The 20,878-nt window shown below is 38.9% G+C and overlaps 2 protein-coding genes and 1 non-coding gene across 11 annotated transcripts in view; 2 read left to right on the top strand and 1 right to left on the bottom strand.

Annotated features, from left to right (window-relative positions):
- LOC107724360 (peroxisome biogenesis factor 1-like) overlaps positions 1-1,296 on the top strand; it is a 21,593-nt gene extending 20,297 nt beyond the window's left edge. For all 4 annotated transcript variants that reach the window (XM_016533263.1, XM_016533264.1, XM_016533266.1 and 1 more), the window contains 2 exons: positions 745-875; positions 1,010-1,296. In XM_016533263.1, coding sequence (XP_016388749.1) covers positions 745-875; positions 1,010-1,094 — 216 coding nt within the window. In that variant the 3' untranslated portion in view covers positions 1,095-1,296. The remainder of the gene's footprint in view (positions 1-744; positions 876-1,009) is intronic.
- A 1,138-nt stretch (positions 1,297-2,434) lies between these two features.
- On the top strand, positions 2,435-2,508 carry trnai-aau (transfer RNA isoleucine (anticodon AAU)). The gene has a single exon. It is a non-coding gene; the product is annotated as a tRNA-Ile (tRNA).
- A 6,231-nt stretch (positions 2,509-8,739) lies between these two features.
- Positions 8,740-20,878, bottom strand: part of LOC107724338 (engulfment and cell motility 1 (ced-12 homolog, C. elegans)) — a 115,953-nt gene continuing 103,814 nt past the window's right edge. For all 6 annotated transcript variants that reach the window (XM_016533224.1, XM_016533225.1, XM_016533223.1 and 3 more), the window contains 6 exons: positions 16,965-17,128; positions 15,966-16,078; positions 11,498-11,605; positions 11,308-11,390; positions 10,012-10,089; positions 8,740-9,899 (listed from right to left, as the gene is read on the bottom strand). In XM_016533224.1, coding sequence (XP_016388710.1) covers positions 9,699-9,899; positions 10,012-10,089; positions 11,308-11,390; positions 11,498-11,605; positions 15,966-16,078; positions 16,965-17,128 — 747 coding nt within the window. In that variant the 3' untranslated portion in view covers positions 8,740-9,698. The remainder of the gene's footprint in view (positions 9,900-10,011; positions 10,090-11,307; positions 11,391-11,497; positions 11,606-15,965; positions 16,079-16,964; positions 17,129-20,878) is intronic.

Here is a 20,878-nt window from a genome sequence, read left to right as displayed (position 1 = left end):
TACATGCATACACCCATCCATCCATCCATGCATACACCCATACACCTATCCATCCATCCATCTATACATGCATACACCCATCCATCCATCCATACATACACCCATACACCTATCCATCCATCCATCTATACATGCATACACCCATCCATCCATCTATACATGCATACACCCATCCATCCATCTATACATGCATACACCCATCCATCCATCTATACATGCATACACCCATCCATCCATCCATCCATCCATACATGCATGCATCTATCCATCCATGGATATATGCCTCCAATTTTCTCTTCCATTCATCCATCCATTGCTATATCTCTCTAGTTTTCCCATCTATACATGCATATATATCCATCCATCCATTGCTAGTATAGTATCCCATTAGTTTTTCCATCCATCCATCATTATATCAATCTAGGTTTTCCATCCACCTGTCCTTCCAACCCCATCCATCTATTGCTATATCCTTCTAGTTTTTCCATCATCCTTCCATCCATCCATTGCTATATGCCTCAAGTTTTTCCTCCTATTCATGCATTCATCTGTACATGCATTCATCCACCCATTGATATACCCCTCTAGTTTTCCAAAACATGCATGCATATATCCATCCCTTTATTGCTAGTATCCCTATAGTTTTTCCATCCATCCACCAGAGGACTGTGTTAGAGTGTGTAGCAGTGTATAGTCACTGTTCCTGCTCAGTAGATGAGATCTGCTGTTCTTCTGTGTTTATAGGATGAATCATCTCTGGTGCAGACTGGCCCCAGTAAGCCTGGCTCTGTCATATGCCAAACTCACCTGATCTCTGCTTTGGCTAACACTCGAGCATCTGTCAGCAGAGAAGACTGGAGGAGATACACTGAACTGTGAGTTACACATTTCACATACACGCTTCTGTGCTTCATTCACATAAATCACCTGAAATATAGTGCAACCACAGTCACACCACTGCATTGCTAAATCCACATATTTGTGTTGGGTTTCTCCTTCTGTTATGCAGATATGAGTCTTATGGAGCCTCAAAGGAAGGCAAGTCTCAGAGCACTGCTTCGTTTAAAGCAGGTCAGCGAGTGACATTGGCTTAATGAGAGCCTTGCATAAATTAATACAGCTCAGGGCATTAAGAAGGTGAAATATTTTTTTTGCTGAGATTCTTGTGTGTGATACGATCAACTTTTGTATCACATATTCTTGGTTTTTCTACTTCTCTTGCAAATGCATGCTTATGATGTTTTGATGTTAAGTTAGAGGAATGTATCAAGATTTGACTTGAATTCAGTCACACTGAATAAACCATTTAAAGATAATTATGAAATTTATCAAGTGATGTGTTTGCTAAATTTGCTTAGCTTCCGTAGGCAATATAATGTAAAAAAAAAAAAAAAACAGAAAACAAATGTGTATATATTAAATATGTAATTAACTTTTTAATAAATGACTATTTTTCTGTGAATTATGATGTTTCATTTATCCCGTGCCTCTGATACATTGCACAAAAACATGACTCAGTATAACTGGAAATGGTATCTGAAAGTAAATACCAATAAATTTATAATTAAATTTTTTTTTTTTTTTGTTACATCTACTGTTGTTGCTGTTTGTCTAGCATCCTCATGAAGTGATACTTACCATAACCTGCAGGTGGCAGTATATTCCTACTATCCAAGAGCCAATTTGGTGTGTTGCAAAATCCTCTATGGATACTTCTCAATCTGTATTCAAAGACCTCTGTGTCCTTCTCTTTGTAGAAGAGAAAAATCTTCTATTTCATCAGCCCGTCTCAAATGCGTTTCGGAGGGCATTTACACCTGGTTTTTTCACGATCGGATCGCTATCCAATCAGACAAAACGCATGAAGTGACCAGGTGTAAACAGCCCCTAATTCATTCCTCGGGTTATGGTTTCGGATCAACTGACTCAGTGAAAAGACACGAGCCGTTCGTTCACAGATAGCGCTAACACTTCTCTCAGAGCATGACCATCATTAAATAACGACTTATTTCGATCTGTGATTTCAGAAGACTTGTAATATAGTGTACGAGTCATGTGGACATTTACAACTTTAATATTGCTTTTATTGGTGATTTTTCTCTCTGAGTCTTGTCACCACTTATTGGAATAGTATGAAAATTACATTTTGGAAAGACATTATTATTCATCTTTATCCATCAAAGACAAAGTCAGATGGGCTTTGGGACAACGCCAGTAAATAACGGTAAGTAACGTTAATTTTCATTTTTGGATGCCCCCTTTTTTTTTACAAAGTCATAGAGCCATTAATTTAGAGGCAATTGTAAAGTCACTGTGAACAGTATCAGCCCTTATTCACTTCAACTGCAGTCGTTCCTTGTTCTGTCTATAAGGCGCTCGTGTGGGAAGTTACATAAAATTTCGTCAACCTTACAGTCGAAGGAGCGGTTCGTTAGGCCGGTTAGCTCAGTTGGTTAGAGCGTGGTGCTAATAACGCCAAGGTCGCGGGTTCGATCCCCGTACGGGCCACACAACTTTTTGATTATTTATGTGTAAATACATATATAAGAATAACGTTCAAAGTTCAAAACTTAATGTGACCGTCTTGAAGCTGTCTATATTTTTTGTATGCGTTTCAAATTGGAACAGGATTTTTGAAGAAATTTGAAAGCCACTGAGACCAGTGATAGTGAAAGTGAAAAAGTGAAGTAATAGTGATAGTCAGTAGCTCATGAAATACAATAGTCAACATTTTAAGTGGATCAAAAAAATTCATCAGAGTTGTACAAAGACAAGAACGCGTTTTAGGACAACTTTGATGAAAGGTTTTGGTTCACTTCTTCAAATGTTGACTAGTGTATATTCTCGTGATACCATGTCCTATTTGTCTGTGAAAGTATAGGCTTCCCCTAAATTGCCATGATAGTTCACTGCCCATTGCCAGTCCTGGCATTCTTTTTTTTTTTATTGTAAATTAGTCTATCAAGTTAAATACACAAGCAGGCATTTTAAGATATCTAGGTTCAGTTTCAACCCCCTTCTTACAAGACATTTCCATCTAAGATCGTCCATCCATGATATTCCTTTCTTTGTCAATGTTAGTAACTGTTTTTTTTTTTTGTAATTCTGTCTACAACACCAGCATTCCAGAAACTTATCTGTAGTGTTGCAGAACCTGCTGCATGACAGACTTTCAAATAAAACCGCCAAATGAGGACCTTTTAATTAACAAGATGACAAAATTTAGTTGTCCACTTGCACAGGTGTTCATCCAAACCTTCCACGTCTCCCTCTGTCCTGGTTAAATCCATGGAAGTAATGCACACATTCATGGAACAGTCTTCTCTCAGTAGATAGTAGAACAATTAAGAGTCATTTAGGCCTAATTGTTGCCATTTTTAAAACCAAAATTGAACAGACAATATGCAAGTGTAAAAGTGTGAATAAAGTTTTTCTTTTTTAATTAAACACTTTGTGAAGTAGCATTAACATGTTTTGAGTGAAATGCTACTTTGTAAACAACAGTATATTTTTCTTTCAAAAACAGTGAACATTTGAACAATGCTGTCTCTTTGAAGCCAATGAAACAAACGTATTCTTTTCAAATTCATCAGAGTTGTACAAAGACAAGAACGCGTTTTAGGACAACTTTGATGAAAGGTTTTGGTTCACTTCTTCAAATGTTGACTAGTGTATATTCTCGTGATACCATGTCCTATTTGTCTGTGAAAGTATAGGCTTCCCCTAAATTGCCATGATAGTTCACTGCCCATTGCCAGTCCTGGCATTCTTTTTTTATTATTATTGTAAATTAGTCTATCAAGTTAAATACACAAGCAGGCATTTTAAGATATCTAGGTTCAGTTTCAACCCCCTTCTTACAAGACATTTCCATCTAAGATCGTCCATCCATGATATTCCTTTCTTTGTCAATGTTAGTAACTGTTTTTTTTTTTTGTAATTCTGTCTACAACACCAGCATTCCAGAAACTTATCTGTAGTGTTGCAGAACCTGCTGCATGACAGACTTTCAAATAAAACCGCCAAATGAGGACCTTTTAATTAACAAGATGACAAAATTTAGTTGTCCACTTGCACAGGTGTTCATCCAAACCTTCCACGTCTCCCTCTGTCCTGGTTAAATCCATGGAAGTAATGCACACATTAATGGAACAGTCTTCTCTCAGTAGATAGTAGAACAATTAAGAGTCATTTAGGCCTAATTGTTGCCATTTTTAAAACCAAAATTGAACAGACAATATGCAAGTGTAAAAGTGTGAATAAAGTTTTTCTTTTTTAATTAAACACTTTGTGAAGTAGCATTAACATGTTTTGAGTGAAATGCTACTTTGTAAACAGTATATTTTTCTTTCAAAAACAGTGAACATTTGAACAATGCTGTCTCTCTGAAGCCAATGAAACAAACGTATTCTTTTCAGCACTCTTAGGAATGTAGGATTCAAAATAAATTCATGTGGGATAACGTCTGCATTATGTGGGATCATCTTGCTGCGTCATTTCTACTCGATGACCTGCAACAGCGAGAGCAAATATATTTGCTGTGCTTTGTCAAGCATGCACCCTCTGTAAGAGAAAAGATTCTTGTCTATGTTTGACGGATGTGAAATACAAAGGTTTTATATGCTCTAGCTTTAATAAGTGATGCCTAGTTTAAAATGCAATTACTAAGGGGTAAGACTGTGAATCGCTAAGATTAAAAAAACTGATCAGATTCAAGAATGAAACCTTTCTAGACGTTCAAAGACAACATATGCTTGTAACCTGAATTGCATGTTAACACAAACCTGTAGGTGAATTGTTGAGGTTGAAACAGCCATCAGGTGTTTCAGGAGGCAGTGATGGCAGTGAGGAGGAAGGCACTATAAATGCTAGAGTTACACACACCAACAGACTGCAGATTATTGCCACCCTGGCTCTGTTATTACCACACAGAGCTGTAAAGAACACTCTGGGACGCCCTGAGTCAGCTCAGAGTCAATCATTTAAGCCAGAAGGCTGCAATGGCCAGTGTTTTTGTTTGTGGGTAGCAATCTGCTTTCTTAGTTGTGTAATAGGAGAAGAAAAAGGGTAGACACATCTTCTGGATACCACTACTCATTGACGGTGGTTCCCACAAGATCATAAATAATATTTTACACAAAATAGTATATATAAATAAGGAGTGTCCAGTCCTGGTACTGGAGGGCCACCTTCCAGCAGAGTTTAGCTCCGAACATACCGGTACTTAAACCAGCTAATCAAGGTCTTCAGGATAAGTGTAAACTTCCAGGCAGGTGTTTTGGAGCAGGATTGGACACCAAACGATTATTAGGTAATGTAAAGGCCACATAAAGAAATGATGAAACAAAAAACTGAACTGGAATCAATCTTTAATGTAAACAGCAGGATGTTGCATTCTTAAACCTATAACAAACATGAGGGGTGAAAAAAAAAATCATAAAACATAATTCCCACAATCTTAACTTAAATTAATAATGAAAGTTCAAATGAAATTTGACGGCCCTGAAAATTAAATTCCTTAATAAACACACAAAATGTATAATACTGACTACTTGGCAGCAATCACGAATATCACAAAAGTTTATACCAGCTTACAAAAACAGAAGCTCAATATTGCTTTGGAATGTTACAGCAGTCTGCCATGAGTCTGGTTGATGTCAAGTGAAGGAACGAGCTATATCTACACGCCTGCGTTACAGTCAGACAAGAATAACAATGTATGCGCAAAGCAGGTATGGTTTAAGACAAAAGAGGCAACCTCTTGCATGAAGCTGCCTATTTAATTTAACAGTCTACAGTAGAAGAGGCATGAATGGGATACTTGGAGAAATCATTAAGAACAAACTTGGACTTCGCTAGCAATATAGCTGCCGCTTGTTGGAGTGAGAAACATACTACAGTGAGTGCTACATGCCACAATCCCCTACACTTCTTGCACACTCTACAGGGAGCATCCCACTCCAAACAGCCAGAAATCATGATGGGACAAAGAATCTTGACACATAACCATTTTTAAGCCAGAGCAGGTGGGCTGTTTAAGGAATGTAACCATTCGAAGAGATGTCAGGAAATGACTGCGACGGGACTAGAGTGGTTTAGGACCTGAGGACCATTCTTCAACCACACCAGATGGTTCATAGGCCGTGCAAGCCAAGTCCATTAAGTTCAGCAAATCCATTGTGATGAGGTGCACTAGAGAGCCAAGTTTTAGCAGGAAAGAGATGTCTGTTTTTTCTTTTCTGTAACTTTTAGTAAAAGTTCTTCTTCCAGTATGCATTTAGGAAAAATCAGTCAGTCCAGTGAAAGGAGATTAGTTGCAGTCATAAACAAAGTCATAATTGCTTGGCTCTTTGGGGATCGGGGGAGGAACTTCAGGGATTTGGATGTTCTCCAGGTCCAGGAGGCGGAGCTTCATCTCCATGTTGAGAAGAGTGTCCATGTCTGAGCGAGTGAACTCACTGGTCATCTCCTTCCCCAGCAGTGCATTCAGCCCATCTGTCCACACGCAGTACTGAAAATTGGCCAGAAAACATGACATTAAACCACAGCATGCACAAAGTCCGAATCACACCAAAGAGGGACAACAGCTACAACTTTGCAGCTTGTGGTTGCCATTTGCTCACCTCATGCTTATCAGGGGCAATGAAGTTTAGATACTCATCAGATTCGTAGAGGACAGAGAAAGCCAGCTCCAGCAACTCCTAAAGAAGGAAAGAGAATTGACACCGTCTGTCAAATGCTAATGGGCTACACTCTTAAAAATAAAGGTGCTTCACAATGCCATAAAAGAACCTTTTTTTTGTCTAAATGGTTCCATAAAGAACCTTTAATATCTGAAGAACCTTTCTGTTTCACAAAAGGTTCTTTGTGGTGAAAAAAGGTTCTTCAGATTACAAAAAGGTAAGAAAGAGATGGTTCTTTAAAGAACCTTTGACTGAATGGTTCTTTGTGGAACCAAAAATGGTTCTTCTATGGCATCGCTGTGAAGAACCTTTTGAAGCACCTTTATTTTTAAGAGTGTACTGTATAGTACGTGCACTGAGATGTTTGCCTCCCATTGCCATTGACATTCATTTTTTTATTGTAAAATAGTGTATCAAGTTGAATACACATGCAGGCATTTTAAGATGTTTAGGTTAAGTTTTAATTCCCAGCTGGCATAACATCTAAAATGTAAAATCAGCCATCCATAATATTCTGTTCTATTTTTTATTTTATTTTTTAAAATTCTGTCTACAAGATGAGCATTCCAGAGATTTCTCTTAAGTGTTGCAGAACCTGCTGCATGACAGACTTTTCAATAAAGTGGCCAAATAAGGGCCTGTGACCAAATTCAGTTGTCTTCTTGCTCAGGTGTTCTTCTGAGCCTTCCACTAGTCCCTTTGTCCTGGTTAAATCCATGCTGCAGTAGTGCACACATTCATGGAACAGCCTTCATCTCTCAGCAGAGAGCAGCACAATTAAGAGTCATTTCATTGTTGCCATTTTTTATAACCAAAATTGAACCGACGATATGAAAGTGCGAATAAGCACATTGTATTTTAAATGGAACACATTGTGAAGTAGCATTAACTTGATGCTATGACTTAAATGCTACTTTGTAAATCGTAGTATACATTTCTATCAAAAACTGAACTTTTGAACAATAGCATCTTTCTTTAGTAAATGAAACAAACATGTACTTTCAGCACTTTCAGGAAATGTAGGATTCAAAATAAATGTGTGATAATGCAAAGATCGTCTTGCTGTTTGAAGGATGCGCGTAGTACAAAAGTTTTATGCGCTCTAGCTTTAACAAGAGATGCCATAGTTTAAAATGCAATTGCTAAGGGCTAAGACTGTGAATTGCTAAGATTCAAAAGACTGTGATCAGATTCAAGAATGGAACTTTTCTAGATGTTCAAATACAAACTGAATTGCATGTAAACATACCCGTAGGTGAACTGTTCGTTGAAATCAGGTGTTTCAGAAAGCAGTGATGGCAGTGAGGAGGAGGAAGGCACTATAAATGCTAGAGTTACAAAGACCAGCAGACTGCAGATTATTGCCATCCTGGCCCTGTTATTACTACACCGAGCTGTAAAGAACACTCTGGGACACCCCGAGTCAGCTCAGAGTCAATCATTTAATGCAGAAAGCTGTGATGGCCAGTGTTTTTGTTTGTGGGTAGCAATCCGCTTTCTTAATTGTGTAATAGGAGAAGAAATAGGGTATACACATCTTCTGGATATCACTACTCAATGAAGGTGGTTCCCACAAACTCATACAGAATATTTTACGGAAGAATATACAATACAAGGAAATACATAGTATATAAAAATGAAGAGTGTCCAGTCCTGTTCTTTGAGGGCAACCTTCCATTTACATTTACATTAATTCATTTAGCAGACGCTTTTATCCAAAGCAACTTACAATTGAGGAATTCAACAAGCGATTCATCACAGGAAGTGCTCGTAATTATAAAGTTTCAGACATTGTACAGATTAGTACAAGTACTAGAGAGGGGGGATAAAAAAAAAAAAAAAAGCAACGTTTTTTTTTGTTTGTTTGTTTTTTTCAGTCAAATGTTGACGAAAGAGCTTCCAGCAGAGTTTAGCTCCAAACATACTTAAACCAGCTAATCAAGGTCTTCAGGATAAGTAGAAACTTCCAGGCAGGTGTTGTGGAGCAGGACTGGACACCAAAAGATTATTAGGTAATGTAAAGACGACATGATAAAGAAATGCTGAAACTAAAAACTGAATTGGAATCAATCTTTAATGCAAACAGCAGGATGTTGCATTCTTAAACCTATAACAAACATGAGGGGTGAAAAAAAAAATCATAAAACATAATTCCCACAATCTTAACTTAAATTAATAATGAAAGTTCAAATGAAATTTGACGGCCCTGAAAATTAAATTCCTTAATAAACACACAAAATGTATAATACTGACTACTTGGCAGCAATCACGAATATCACAAAAGTTTATACCAGCTTACAAAAACAGAAGCTCAATATTGCTTTGGAATGTTACAGCAGTCTGCCATGAGTCTGGTTGATGTCAAGTGAAGGAACGAGCTATATCTACACGCCTGCGTTACAGTCAGACAAGAATAACAATGTATGCGCAAAGCAGGTATGGTTTAAGACAAAAGAGGCAACCTCTTGCATGAAGCTGCCTATTTAATTTAACAGTCTACAAGTATAAGAGGCATGAATGGGATACTTGGAGAAATCATTAAGAACAAACTTGGACTTCGCTAGCAATATAGCTGCCGCTTGTTGGAGTGAGAAACATACTACAGTGAGTGCTACATGCCACAATCCCCTACACTTCTTGCACACTCTACAGGGAGCATCCCACTCCAAACAGCCAGAAATCATGATGGGACAAAGAATCTTGACACATAACCATTTTTAAGCCAGAGCAGGTGGGCTGTTTAAGGAATGTAACCATTCGAAGAGATGTCAGGAAATGACTGCGACGGGACTAGAGTGGTTTAGGACCTGAGGACCATTCTTCAACCACACCAGATGGTTCATAGGCCGTGCAAGCCAAGTCCATTAAGTTCAGCAAATCCATTGTGATGAGGTGCACTAGAGAGCCAAGTTTTAGCAGGAAAGAGATGTCTGTTTTTTCTTTTCTGTAACTTTTAGTAAAAGTTCTTCTTCCAGTATGCATTTAGGAAAAATCAGTCAGTCCAGTGAAAGGAGATTAGTTGCAGTCATAAACAAAGTCATAATTGCTTGGCTCTTTGGGGATCGGGGGAGGAACTTCAGGGATTTGGATGTTCTCCAGGTCCAGGAGGCGGAGCTTCATCTCCATGTTGAGAAGAGTGTCCATGTCTGAGCGAGTGAACTCACTGGTCATCTCCTTCCCCAGCAGTGCATTCAGCCCATCTGTCCACACGCAGTACTGAAAATTGGCCAGAAAACATGACATTAAACCACAGCATGCACAAAGTCCGAATCACACCAAAGAGGGACAACAGCTACAACTTTGCAGCTTGTGGTTGCCATTTGCTCACCTCATGCTTATCAGGGGCAATGAAGTTTAGATACTCATCAGATTCGTAGAGGACAGAGAAAGCCAGCTCCAGCAACTCCTAAAGAAGGAAAGAGAATTGACACCGTCTGTCAAATGCTAATGGGGCTGCTGTGTTTGTGTGCCTCCTATTGCGTGACTTTTGTAGATCTTCTCCGAACATATTACAACAGCAGATGGTCCAATCTGGTGTGTGTGTGTGTGTGTGTGTGTGTGTGTATGTATACGGGCCTCTCCTGCCGGGCACCAAGAGACAGCAGTAGGACGATCAGCACAGGAAGTGCATCAATGCTTGAAGTAACAAAATACTTCAATCTCATTGACAACAACACTGAAAATACATGGGATAGCTGTCAGGCAAAGTATCCAGTGCAATTGCATCTGGTAACAACCCTTTCAAAATTATGGACATGCAAGCAAAAAGTCACCAATTCAAGTAAGAAGAGGTTCAATTGGCCAACAAACTAATTCTAGTCTCTGTGGCACATTTGAAATGTCTAAAACCTAGATCTTTTCAGACCACCTGACCTGTCTAGAGACCTGTCTAGGATGGTAAATAAGATGATAAAGCACAGAAAAGGATGTATTTTGTGGCAAACATTGAGTTTACCACAGGCATTACTGGTGCAGTGCTTCTCAGCCTTTACAAAATCTGCCCTCACATCATCTCTAATTTGTCTTATTTGGGTCAACTAACCTAAAAAAACAGGATGAAATTGGATCATACAAATGGCTTAAAGGATCATTGGATGAGAGCTACATCAGCACATCCAAAATGAGAGCAGACAAACATTTCTGACCCCTCACATTCTGCCCACAGCATCTTCCCATTATTCTGCACAGAGATGAGGCTAGAGACAATCGAGACAATAGAAACAGTACAGTCTCTTCTTCTGCAGTTGAGAGAAATGATTTTCCAAGTCAAATTCCTATTAAGATAATTCTTGCTTAAAGAAAAGACAAAGAAACAATGTTGATGCACATTATTATTTTTAGAGTCTGTGTCATCAGGACTAGGGGGATCCAACAACCGTCAAAAGGAAGTCGTTTTTTACAGTTGTGGCATAAATTTGACATTGCCTGCTTTGTTCTGTGGGAAGAAGAAAGGGTGACTTTGAAACTGAAGTGAACTGATGTATCATTACTCACAGAGCTACAAGGCATAACTAATGCATCCTTTGTCACCAAGCCACACGCCAGTGCATCAAAAGAAAATTTGATCTTTTGATATTCAAGAGCATTTTTTGCTCTCTGTCATCAAACACACACAAAAACTCACCTTGTTCTGCTTCAGAGCTCCCTTTTCCTTCATGTGTGGACAGTCTTTACCAGTGACAACAGCTTTGATATCAGCTACAGGAACTGTCACAGGAGCAAAGAAAAATTAATAAGACAGGGTGTGGCTGTCTCAATCCCATCTTGATAAAGTGAAGCCACCACACCGTGGTCAGAATTCAGACTGTACTCACGTTTGTCCTGTAGGGAATCATGTGGTACCTCTCCCTGAGGGCTTTCCTCCAGATCCCCATAGTGGAGAACTTTATGATTGGGCGACAGTCGACAGTACCAGAACTTGTCTGTAAAGAAGCATAACAGTGGGTCAGTCTTCAGCAATCTAAAGCTAACAAGTTGCCTTTCGTTCTAGTACAATGCTTAATATTCTTTGGCTTTTCCTTGCAGACTGGGCAAAGCCGTGACTGGCAAATTGTCTCCCAATCCCTTCCTGACACATCCTGTGCCACACCGAAAGTAGACACTTCCAGGACTGATCACATATAGCCTAGAAGACCATGGCTGGCACTCGACCCTGGTGCCTGAATCCAAATCCTAATTACTGGGAATAGCAGTTTGGCAGACTAAAAAACATCGTGGGATGAAAGAGTGTCCTGCAGGGTGGCACTTCACAGGCTGCATATACACAAACCCAAAGAGATAAGGAGTGTGCAGTAAACAGCTTGATCACTGCACACTTTCTATACCTTCAGCTTATTAACAAACCAGCTCAATAGGCTGTTTATCCACCAATACAAGTGTGCAATGAACAACCAGTAGATACTGTAGCCAACAGCCATCTGTGAGCCCATTCTGAGATGTCAGAACAGATATGTGCAGAATGGTTTAATATGCATGCAGTGCCACATGCATGATGAAAAAGGGGCTTCCTTTGTAGATGGCTTTGCTGACTTTCTATTCTAATTGATGATATACGCAAGTCAAGAGACAGAGGGAACGATGTGGATGTCATTTTTATTTAAGAGATGCCTGTGCTCCAATGCTCTTTCATACATGCACTTAAACTTGAATCTAGGACTAAGAACTTAAAATCTCAATAACTTAAGATGGACACTGTATGGAAGCAGAGTCATGAGCAAGGATAAAAACTATTTAACTAAATCTCTCAGAGTTTAGCTCCAGTCGGCTCCAAATCTAAACCTGTAATTCTTAAGACCTTGATTAGCTAGTTCAGGTGTTTTGAACCAGGGTTGAAGCTAGATTCTGAAGGTAGGTGGTCTTCCAGAAGCAGGATTGTTCGCTGTCTAAAAAAAGAGAACAAAAGTCTAAAATGTTTTAGAGAATTAATGGCAAAGGAGGATTAAATTTGAACATTATTCGGAAAGCTCAGCCTCAGGCAACCTCTGCAATACTTAAGATTCAAGGTAGGAACTGGACCGCTCAATTTGTACACCAAAGTGAGAGAGCTCTGCTATGGGGGAACAATAGGGAATACAAATGTCAATGTAGCACCTGTCACAGTGAACAGCCACAGGTGCGCTTCTTTCAGTCGCCTGAGAGCACTCCTTAAAAGCTTGCTGAAAAGGTTAGTTGTGCACGGACAAAAAAAATCTTACAACATTGGGTTATCTTGAGATTAATGATACCTGAATCGTGGTGGCTTCATGTGGTTGGTGCTTTCTGTGGGGAACCTCTTTGTAAAGATTGTATTAGGGAGCAGAACATACCTGAATGTCATGGAGCAAGCCACTGAAATGTGATTCAGACTTGACTGACAAGTAAATGACTTTATCACAAAGGTTACTATTAGGGTTGGGTATTGTTTGAATTTTATCAATTCCAATTCCGATTCTGATTCTACTTATTGATTCCGATTCTTATCAATTTCCAGTTTTGATTCCAATGTGGTTAAAAAAATGAAGTCAAGCATTTAGATATCAAACATTTATTCTGTCTCTCTTTTTGTAAAAATTTCGCTGCTGAATACCATAAACAAAAATCAGCAGGCTACATAAAAACTGGACTTCTTTAAAAGCTGTGTGTGCGCAAAATAGAGCTGCATGACTCTGGATAAATTGAGACTTTTTTTAAATGGAGGTTGTAGTTCTCTCCCAATTCTGAAGAAAAAAAACTCTTGGAATTTATGAATTCAATGATTTAATGACTCACTCAAGATTTACTTGTTTCATTACTCGATGAATCAGTGTTTTTGAAGACAAATACATTTTTAACAGCCCCTTTTCACCAACTAAAAAAAAAAAGACGCACACAGGAATTGAAATTTTAATTTTACAACAAGTATCCGATTCCTGACCTTAAGTATCCAATTCTGGAATTGGAATTGATTTTCGATTCCCAACCCTAGTTACTATAGCAATTAATGAAATACGGAACCTGTATCTCTGCTACAAAAAAACCTGATATACAATATACTGCAGGATACCACAAACGTGGACATGGGCAAAGGTAAATATTCAATGTTATTTCATATGGGACATACACACTGACAAGAATGAGTCACTGAACTATTGGTAGGCTTACTGGAGATACAGGTTAAGATATAGGTTCGATAATTCATTGATTATTGACTGAGATTCCCCACAGGAACCACCAACCACATGAAGCCACCATAATTATCCAATCCTACATTATAGACAACTTGGAATTTGGAATTTCTCACCTCCTACTTGAAAATAACCACCACTATGATGCTCGAGGTCAAGTGCCATTCCATTTGGTTATTTTCAGTGAAAGTGAAAATAACCAAATGGAATTCTGAGTTTCCTGGAATGCAAGATAACTGGAATACTTTGAGTTTGGAAGTAGAAAATGTCAACATCCGAACATTCCCAACTCTGTTTACAAGAGGTTCTCTGTCTGCACTCTTGGTATTCACAGTTTCATTTTGCTGTACAAAGCTGAACTCTGCTTAATCTTTTCGCACTGAGGCAACATGAGCCACAGAAACCATTGGCATATAATGACTTATCACATTTATTACATAATTAAAATTATGAGAGGGTGCCATGCAAGTCATATTTAGTGCCACTAGCCTTTGGAAGATAATAGAATAGTTGATTGTGAGCAAAAAAATTTCATTCACACCAATGAGGTTCGTAATACAAGAAAATTATGGCAATGAAACAGGCAAAGTGTGAAAAATCTCAAAATGAATAAAAAAGAGAAAAAGCAAGAATAAGAGATTCAGTGAGAAAGTGGGGACCCTAAGAGAGAGAAAAGAAAAAAGCGAGAGGCAGGCAGATGGATAGTAAAAGACAGACAAGGTGTCTAGTCTCAGAATCATCTAATCCTGTAGAAGTGTGAAGAGTGTTAAATTATCCAGGCTAACTGATAAAGCCTCCCTCTGAGCTCAGCAGACAGCCCTCCTCTTCAGCCAGCCCGCGTAAAAAGCGATATTACATTTGACGATCTTTCAACTCTCCAATCTGCGGCGTAAGCTTTATAACTCCCACCACTCAGCGCTTGTTTGAAATTGGCTTCATACTTCCGCTCTCTCAGCAACAGACAAGGCTATTTTTCACACTTGCTAAATCATGCTGTCGGTTTAATAATAGCACTCATAAAAATATTCATAGGACGTATAAATTTCAGAGTGTGTTTAAGTAAGATAAAAGCTATCATGTGAGACATTTTATTATGTTACTATACTCAGAGATTACTGAAATGCAAATGAAAAAAATTTGACCAATAAAGATCTCCATTCAAAATTCTGTAAATGAAAAGAAGCCCACACTCTTAAAAATAAAGGTACCAAAAGGGGTTTTCACAGCGATGCCATAGAAGAACCAATTTTGGTTCCCCAAAGAACCTTTGAGTGAACAATTCTCAAAAGAACCGTTTTTTTCTTAGTGTGAAGAACATTTTAATAATCTCAAGAACCTTTTTCCACTGTAAAGAACCTTTTGTGAAATGAAAAGGTTCCATGGATGGTAAAGGTTCTTTGTTGAACCATTGATGCCAATAAAGAACCTTTATTTTTAAGAGTGCAGTAGAGGTCACCAATAAAAGCCACAACTGAATAACCCCATTAAGTGAATCAGTTCACAAACTTAAGATGAGCACAAGAAAGCTATGCTAGGCTCCAGTTAACTAAATACTTGCATAGAGCTGATGCGTTTGAAACAGTTCAGCTGAAAGTGCATTCATTTTGAAGAGGAAAATGTTTTTACTATGCACTAACCAGACAAAATTCCACCGACAAGCAAATTTTAAGAGGAAACTGAAGGTGACAATGCTGTTACACCACATAAACATGGTTCAGAACAATGAGCACACATTTATATTGTTTGCATGCTTGTATTTTCATTCATTTCTATGCTGGTTCATAAACAACATCCTTTTTATGATTCTCCGTAGGGATCCTTGAGGGATTTGTCATGCAATATTCTATGTTTTTCTACCACCACAAACAATCTCTCTCAGGCTCTCAGTTTAATAGTATGCAGGTGTGGGATTGTATCTCAGTGATTTTTTTTTGTGTGTCCGGGGCTATCGACATGCAGAAACTGAAATCAAGCAATAGACAAAATGTAGTGTTAGTCATAGCTGCTGGTTAGGACTGAAACTTGGATTAACAAGAAAGAGGCAGCTCTGAATCTTTGGTGCCAAAAATATAAAAATGGTTTTAAAAAAAGAACAAAAATAACATTCTCACCCTTATGTTCAAGTGTGTGTGTTTCTTACCCTGTCTCCTTCGGCTGCTGATCTTCCTGAAGCAGGTGCCCTCACACAAACGATTGAGGCGTTGCTGTTTGATCAACTCCATGATCTCTGGCTGGATTTTCTCCCTAAGCTCCCTGGAGAAACATCAGAGGATCACACAAATGCAGCTTAAAGTACCCCACTTTACTGGCAGTTTACACAAAGAAAGACTCAAAAACAATTCATAAAATCACATACAGACTTGGTCTTTAGACATTTCTTTGTACTACAAGTCAGTAAGGGCCAGACAAACTTCCTTTTATCTTGTTGTTTTGCTAAAGCTACTGTCAAATTTACTGTGCTGCTTTAGATCTAAAACAGAATTTTGGAATATTAATTAGCATTTAAAGGCCTCTCTAATGTTGTTTAGTTATTAAGTAATTCATGAGAAAATCGAATGTTTGTTCACATTCTTTGAAAACAGATTTTCTTATCTGGTTTTTATATATTTTTTACATTTAATTTAGCCAGGGATTACAAAAACTGATCTTTGTGTTTCCAACATTATTTAAAAACATACCTGTGAATAATACTAAACTAATGGAAAATAATTAGTGAAAAAGTGGGGGAACCTTGTGTATACTGTCAAAAACCAAGCTGACAAATTGATATTCCTGTTATAGTGAATAGACTGAACAATAGATAGAACATGAAATCATGAGTGATATTTTCAACATTTCAGTTCACAAACTCTGGAAGTTCAACACGGACACTTCCATTTGACTGTTATATTACATGTGGATGTTACAGAATGTTCCGTGAGATTGTACATTCCACCTCAAATGACACTCCTGTAATGCAGTGGGTAATTTATTTAATGGAGTTATGATGAACTAATGCTATCTTCATTGCCATTATTGCCATTGCAATTTCTGAAATTGCATTTAAAGGCTTGTTTTCAATCATGAATGGGACGCAGGTGCAGTACACATGGACCAAAACTAAGTGCTTCAAATAATTGAAGAGTTTCCAGTGACTCACAGGATGGGCCGGGATTGGAAATCCTCCTGGTTCATCCTCTCAGATTGGCGCAATTTGAGGATCTCAGTGTAGCTCAGATTTTGCAGACGACTTTTAAACTGATCCAGAGAGTTAGGCTTGATTGTGAGAGCACGAGTGATCTGTTCCTTCACCACCTGCATCACCTGTAGCACATACACACAGAGTTCATCAGACCTTTGACTGAAACAGTTCGCCATTATGACAGCACATGGTGAGTATAATTGACATAAAAGCACAAACTTTCTTATGATCATGGTTTTAAAAACCTTACACTTAGTCTTGTAGACAGTTTGACTGGTAATGTACAGGCTACATTCACAGAGAAAAAAGTTTTCAGAATAAATGAGGAAATACGTTAAAGCTGGACAAGGAAAAGAGTGAATGCTATGTGAATAAAAATCACTATATATATATATATATATATATATAAAGAAGAGGCTTGGGTGTACTGTACAATTAATGTGCATTGCCACCAAAATGCACACACACATAAACTGGGAAGATAATTCAATACATTAATGTTATTAGCAATCTCTTTCGTACCAAATCATTTATAATAGATTGTGCATAATCACATTACTGTCAAGCACCTGGACAGCCAGTCACACGCTTATTAAACTCCAAATGAGAAGCTTCTAAAACTGTCGATACAATACATCCTTGAACAAAGATCAGTTAATACCTACCTAAGACACTACTGTACGTGCATCTTAAATGAGACTCCCTAATGCTTCTTTAATTACTGTCCTACAACAGGCAAAACAGTAATTGCCAACAATGTAACCGAACAAAATTGCTTCAGAGACTTGGTTTGAATTTTGATTAATCTAAAATCAGTTTTCAGGCTCAAGTTTTCTTTGAATCTCAGCATAGTTCAACCAAACCCTTCGGATTTATAAAATAACTAACAGGACGTGGGATATTACAGATGGGCTCGAACACAATTCCACATCAAGTGCACCACTTGGGGCTGATCCAGTGACTACAGGGTACATACAGTTAACACGTTAACATTTTTTATGTAAAAACATTATAATGTCTAAAGTAGGCAAGTCTTGAAGTTTTGTTTGTTTCATAGGCATTGGTTCCACTACTAAAGAGCACATAGACGTTGCTGTGAAGAAGCTCTTTATGTGGAGATATGAGGAGGCTAGCCAAGCAGAGTCACGACAGCCAAATTGGGGATTGCTGTTTGACGAAGAATCAAATGCAAACGAACAGAAGTGACAGCCAGCAATGGACTATGACACAAAAATTTACCCATATGCAGCAAAAGCAGACAGCTTTCCTACATCCTCGGATACAGAAACGCCCAGCTGCCGTAGAGCCACAGCTTTCCCGGTGATGCCTGAATAACGCACAGCTCGAAATCACAAACAGAGGGTTGGTGTACGCACCAAGCCTTGGGCTACAGATCATATGCTGTGATTAGCTGGGGAGCACAGTGACGGATGAGTTGGGAAGCTGGAACCGAGTCTAGTTGCTATTCACGCATCCCAGTCACCCAGAGAAGCAGGTTCCGCTGGCTCCCGCAGCAGGATTAGATGAGGTTTAATTAGTGATAAGACTGGGCCACGGTCAGGGCCCCCTCCCAAATCACTAGGCTGATATGTCCGTGCTTGAAGAATGAGAGGAGTGATTGCTGGAGGAATAAACCGAGATGGCTCCATTCAAACAGCACAGTAGCGTTTAAAGGGGAGGGGGTTTTGACAGCTGCAGGTGGGGGACGAAGAAGCGAACGTCTCCACTTGAAACAATCCCTTATGGCGGGGGAAGCAATTTTCTGAGCACATTTGCCAATTTTTCATGGTTCAGAATGAATTAATCCATGGCGCTCTCTCACATCCTTTTATCAGCCTCTTTAAATCAAGTCGTGGTGGCTAAAATAGAAGCAGACCTTTTATTCGTGAGGATGAGGTGATATGGGGGAACAGTGGAATTTCAGCTACTGAAGTGGTGGGCGGTGATATTTTTGAATAAAGAGGAAATGGACTTTATTTTAGACAAACGCACTAAGTGTGTCAGCCCCACTAAAAAGTGAGCGAGTCTTCAACTGCCCTGCCATCCTTATTGTCTTTCTCTCGCCTCTCCTCTTCTGAGCATCTAAATGCACAGAACACACTCGCCCACTGTGTGTCAGCCTGCAGATAATACAGAGTGACATACAGTGGGAAAGAATGAATGTGTGTGTATTTGTGCATGTTTGTGCGCTTGTGAGTAGAAAAATTGAAAGCACTCCTAAGACTAAGGCTGTTATTCCGAATTGGACTATATATTTTGATTTATATTGATACATCAGCTCTGTTATTATACTCTTAAAGGCATCTGTATTAATTTAATGCTTTTGGACGTCAAAGCTACAACGCCATTGGATAAATCTATTGCTTCCCTCAAGCATAACAAATGAGGGATTAATCTTAATATTAAAGTGTTTCTGAAATATCTTTGGAAAGTGAGTTGGCTTGTGGGATCGTGCCAGTACCATTAAATGCCATGAATAGAGCTGTGCTATGACACTGAGAAAAAAAGTAAACAAATCCAGATTTTAGGGCCCTTACAGACAAGTGCTGTAAAAAAAATATTTATATCCCTTTATAATTTTATATCCGATAAACTGGCAGCTGCACAGCTGAAAAAAAAAATTATAAAAGGATTTTCTGGCTGATTAAAGCTTCAAACTAATTTGTCCTTTGGGGTCCAACCAATTCTAGGGATGCACCGAATGTTCGGCAACCGTAATTATTCGGCCGAAAATAGCAAAAAAAAAGCTCTTTCGGTGTTTGGCCGAATAAGAGAAAAGACTGAATAAACTGTACCAAACAATGACGTGACGCTATCAAATAGCAACCAGCATAAAGTGACATCGTGGGCGAATTCCAAACGGAAGTGAGCATCCCTATGCCCTACTCCCTTCGAAGGGCAGAGCCCTTGAAGTGTGTTCTTTGAAGGGTGTAGGGAATTACTGTCTCCTATAAGCGTTTGGAACTCCCTTGGCGAAGGGAATGACTGACCAAATGTTACCTTGACAACGCAGCTTCCACCAGTTGTTGCAAATATATATTTTTTCTCATTATTATTTTATTCAAATATTGTCTAATTGTGTCTTATTTACTATTAAGCGTTTTCAAACTAAACTTGCTTAAACTTGCTTACACTACCATCTTAAATAATATTTCTGACGAAAAATATTTTGTATTACATTAAAATAAAGACAAATTTAATTAGCTTATTCGTTTGTGTAGAAAGAAGATCACATGATCACAAACAGAAATCACTTCCGTGAAGTGACCATCGCATGTTCCCTTCGCTAACAGACTTCTAGAAGGGCCCTTCGTGAAGGGATTCAGTTGTTCACTTTCGTTTGGAACGTCCCTACAAATGGCGTCCCCTTCCCGAAGTGCCCTTCAAGGGCGCAAAAAAGCCGTTTGGAATTCGCCCACGTGTCTACACCAGACGCGATGCGTCCTGTCGCGCCGCGCAGCAACAGCTAAAAAAAAGTCTGTCTACACTGGACGCGACAAAGCGACCGTTGAAAATCATTTGAAATTTGTGTTAATACGTCATAAATAGAACACGGCAGCAGTTTTCTGTCGGGGATTTGTCGTGTCGCGCAGACAGCATCACAGCACTGACAGTAGTTGTGTCTCATTTAGAAGGCTGCGCCCTCTGGAGGTCGCATTCGAAGGCTGCATACGTCATCGAGGCGGTCTCATTTTAGAAAAGCAAGTAGGACACTTCGAATGCAACCTTCGAATGCGACCTTCTTTCACAGGAATTCGGAGGATGCATGAGGTGTATCTTTCGCTGCAACAGATAACCCACAATTCTTTGCGTCGCCGTAAACAACCGTTGTTAATTTGAAAAATGCCGGCGCCGGCAGATGTACACACAAG

The sequence above is a fragment of the Sinocyclocheilus rhinocerous genome, unplaced genomic scaffold (genome assembly GCF_001515625.1).
Source record: "Sinocyclocheilus rhinocerous isolate Xijiao unplaced genomic scaffold, SAMN03320098_v1.1 scaffold574, whole genome shotgun sequence".
Taxonomy (NCBI): domain Eukaryota; kingdom Metazoa; phylum Chordata; class Actinopteri; order Cypriniformes; family Cyprinidae; genus Sinocyclocheilus; species Sinocyclocheilus rhinocerous.
The sequence above is the reverse complement of the archived record's forward strand: the minus strand, read 5'-3'. Positions and strand labels throughout refer to the sequence as shown.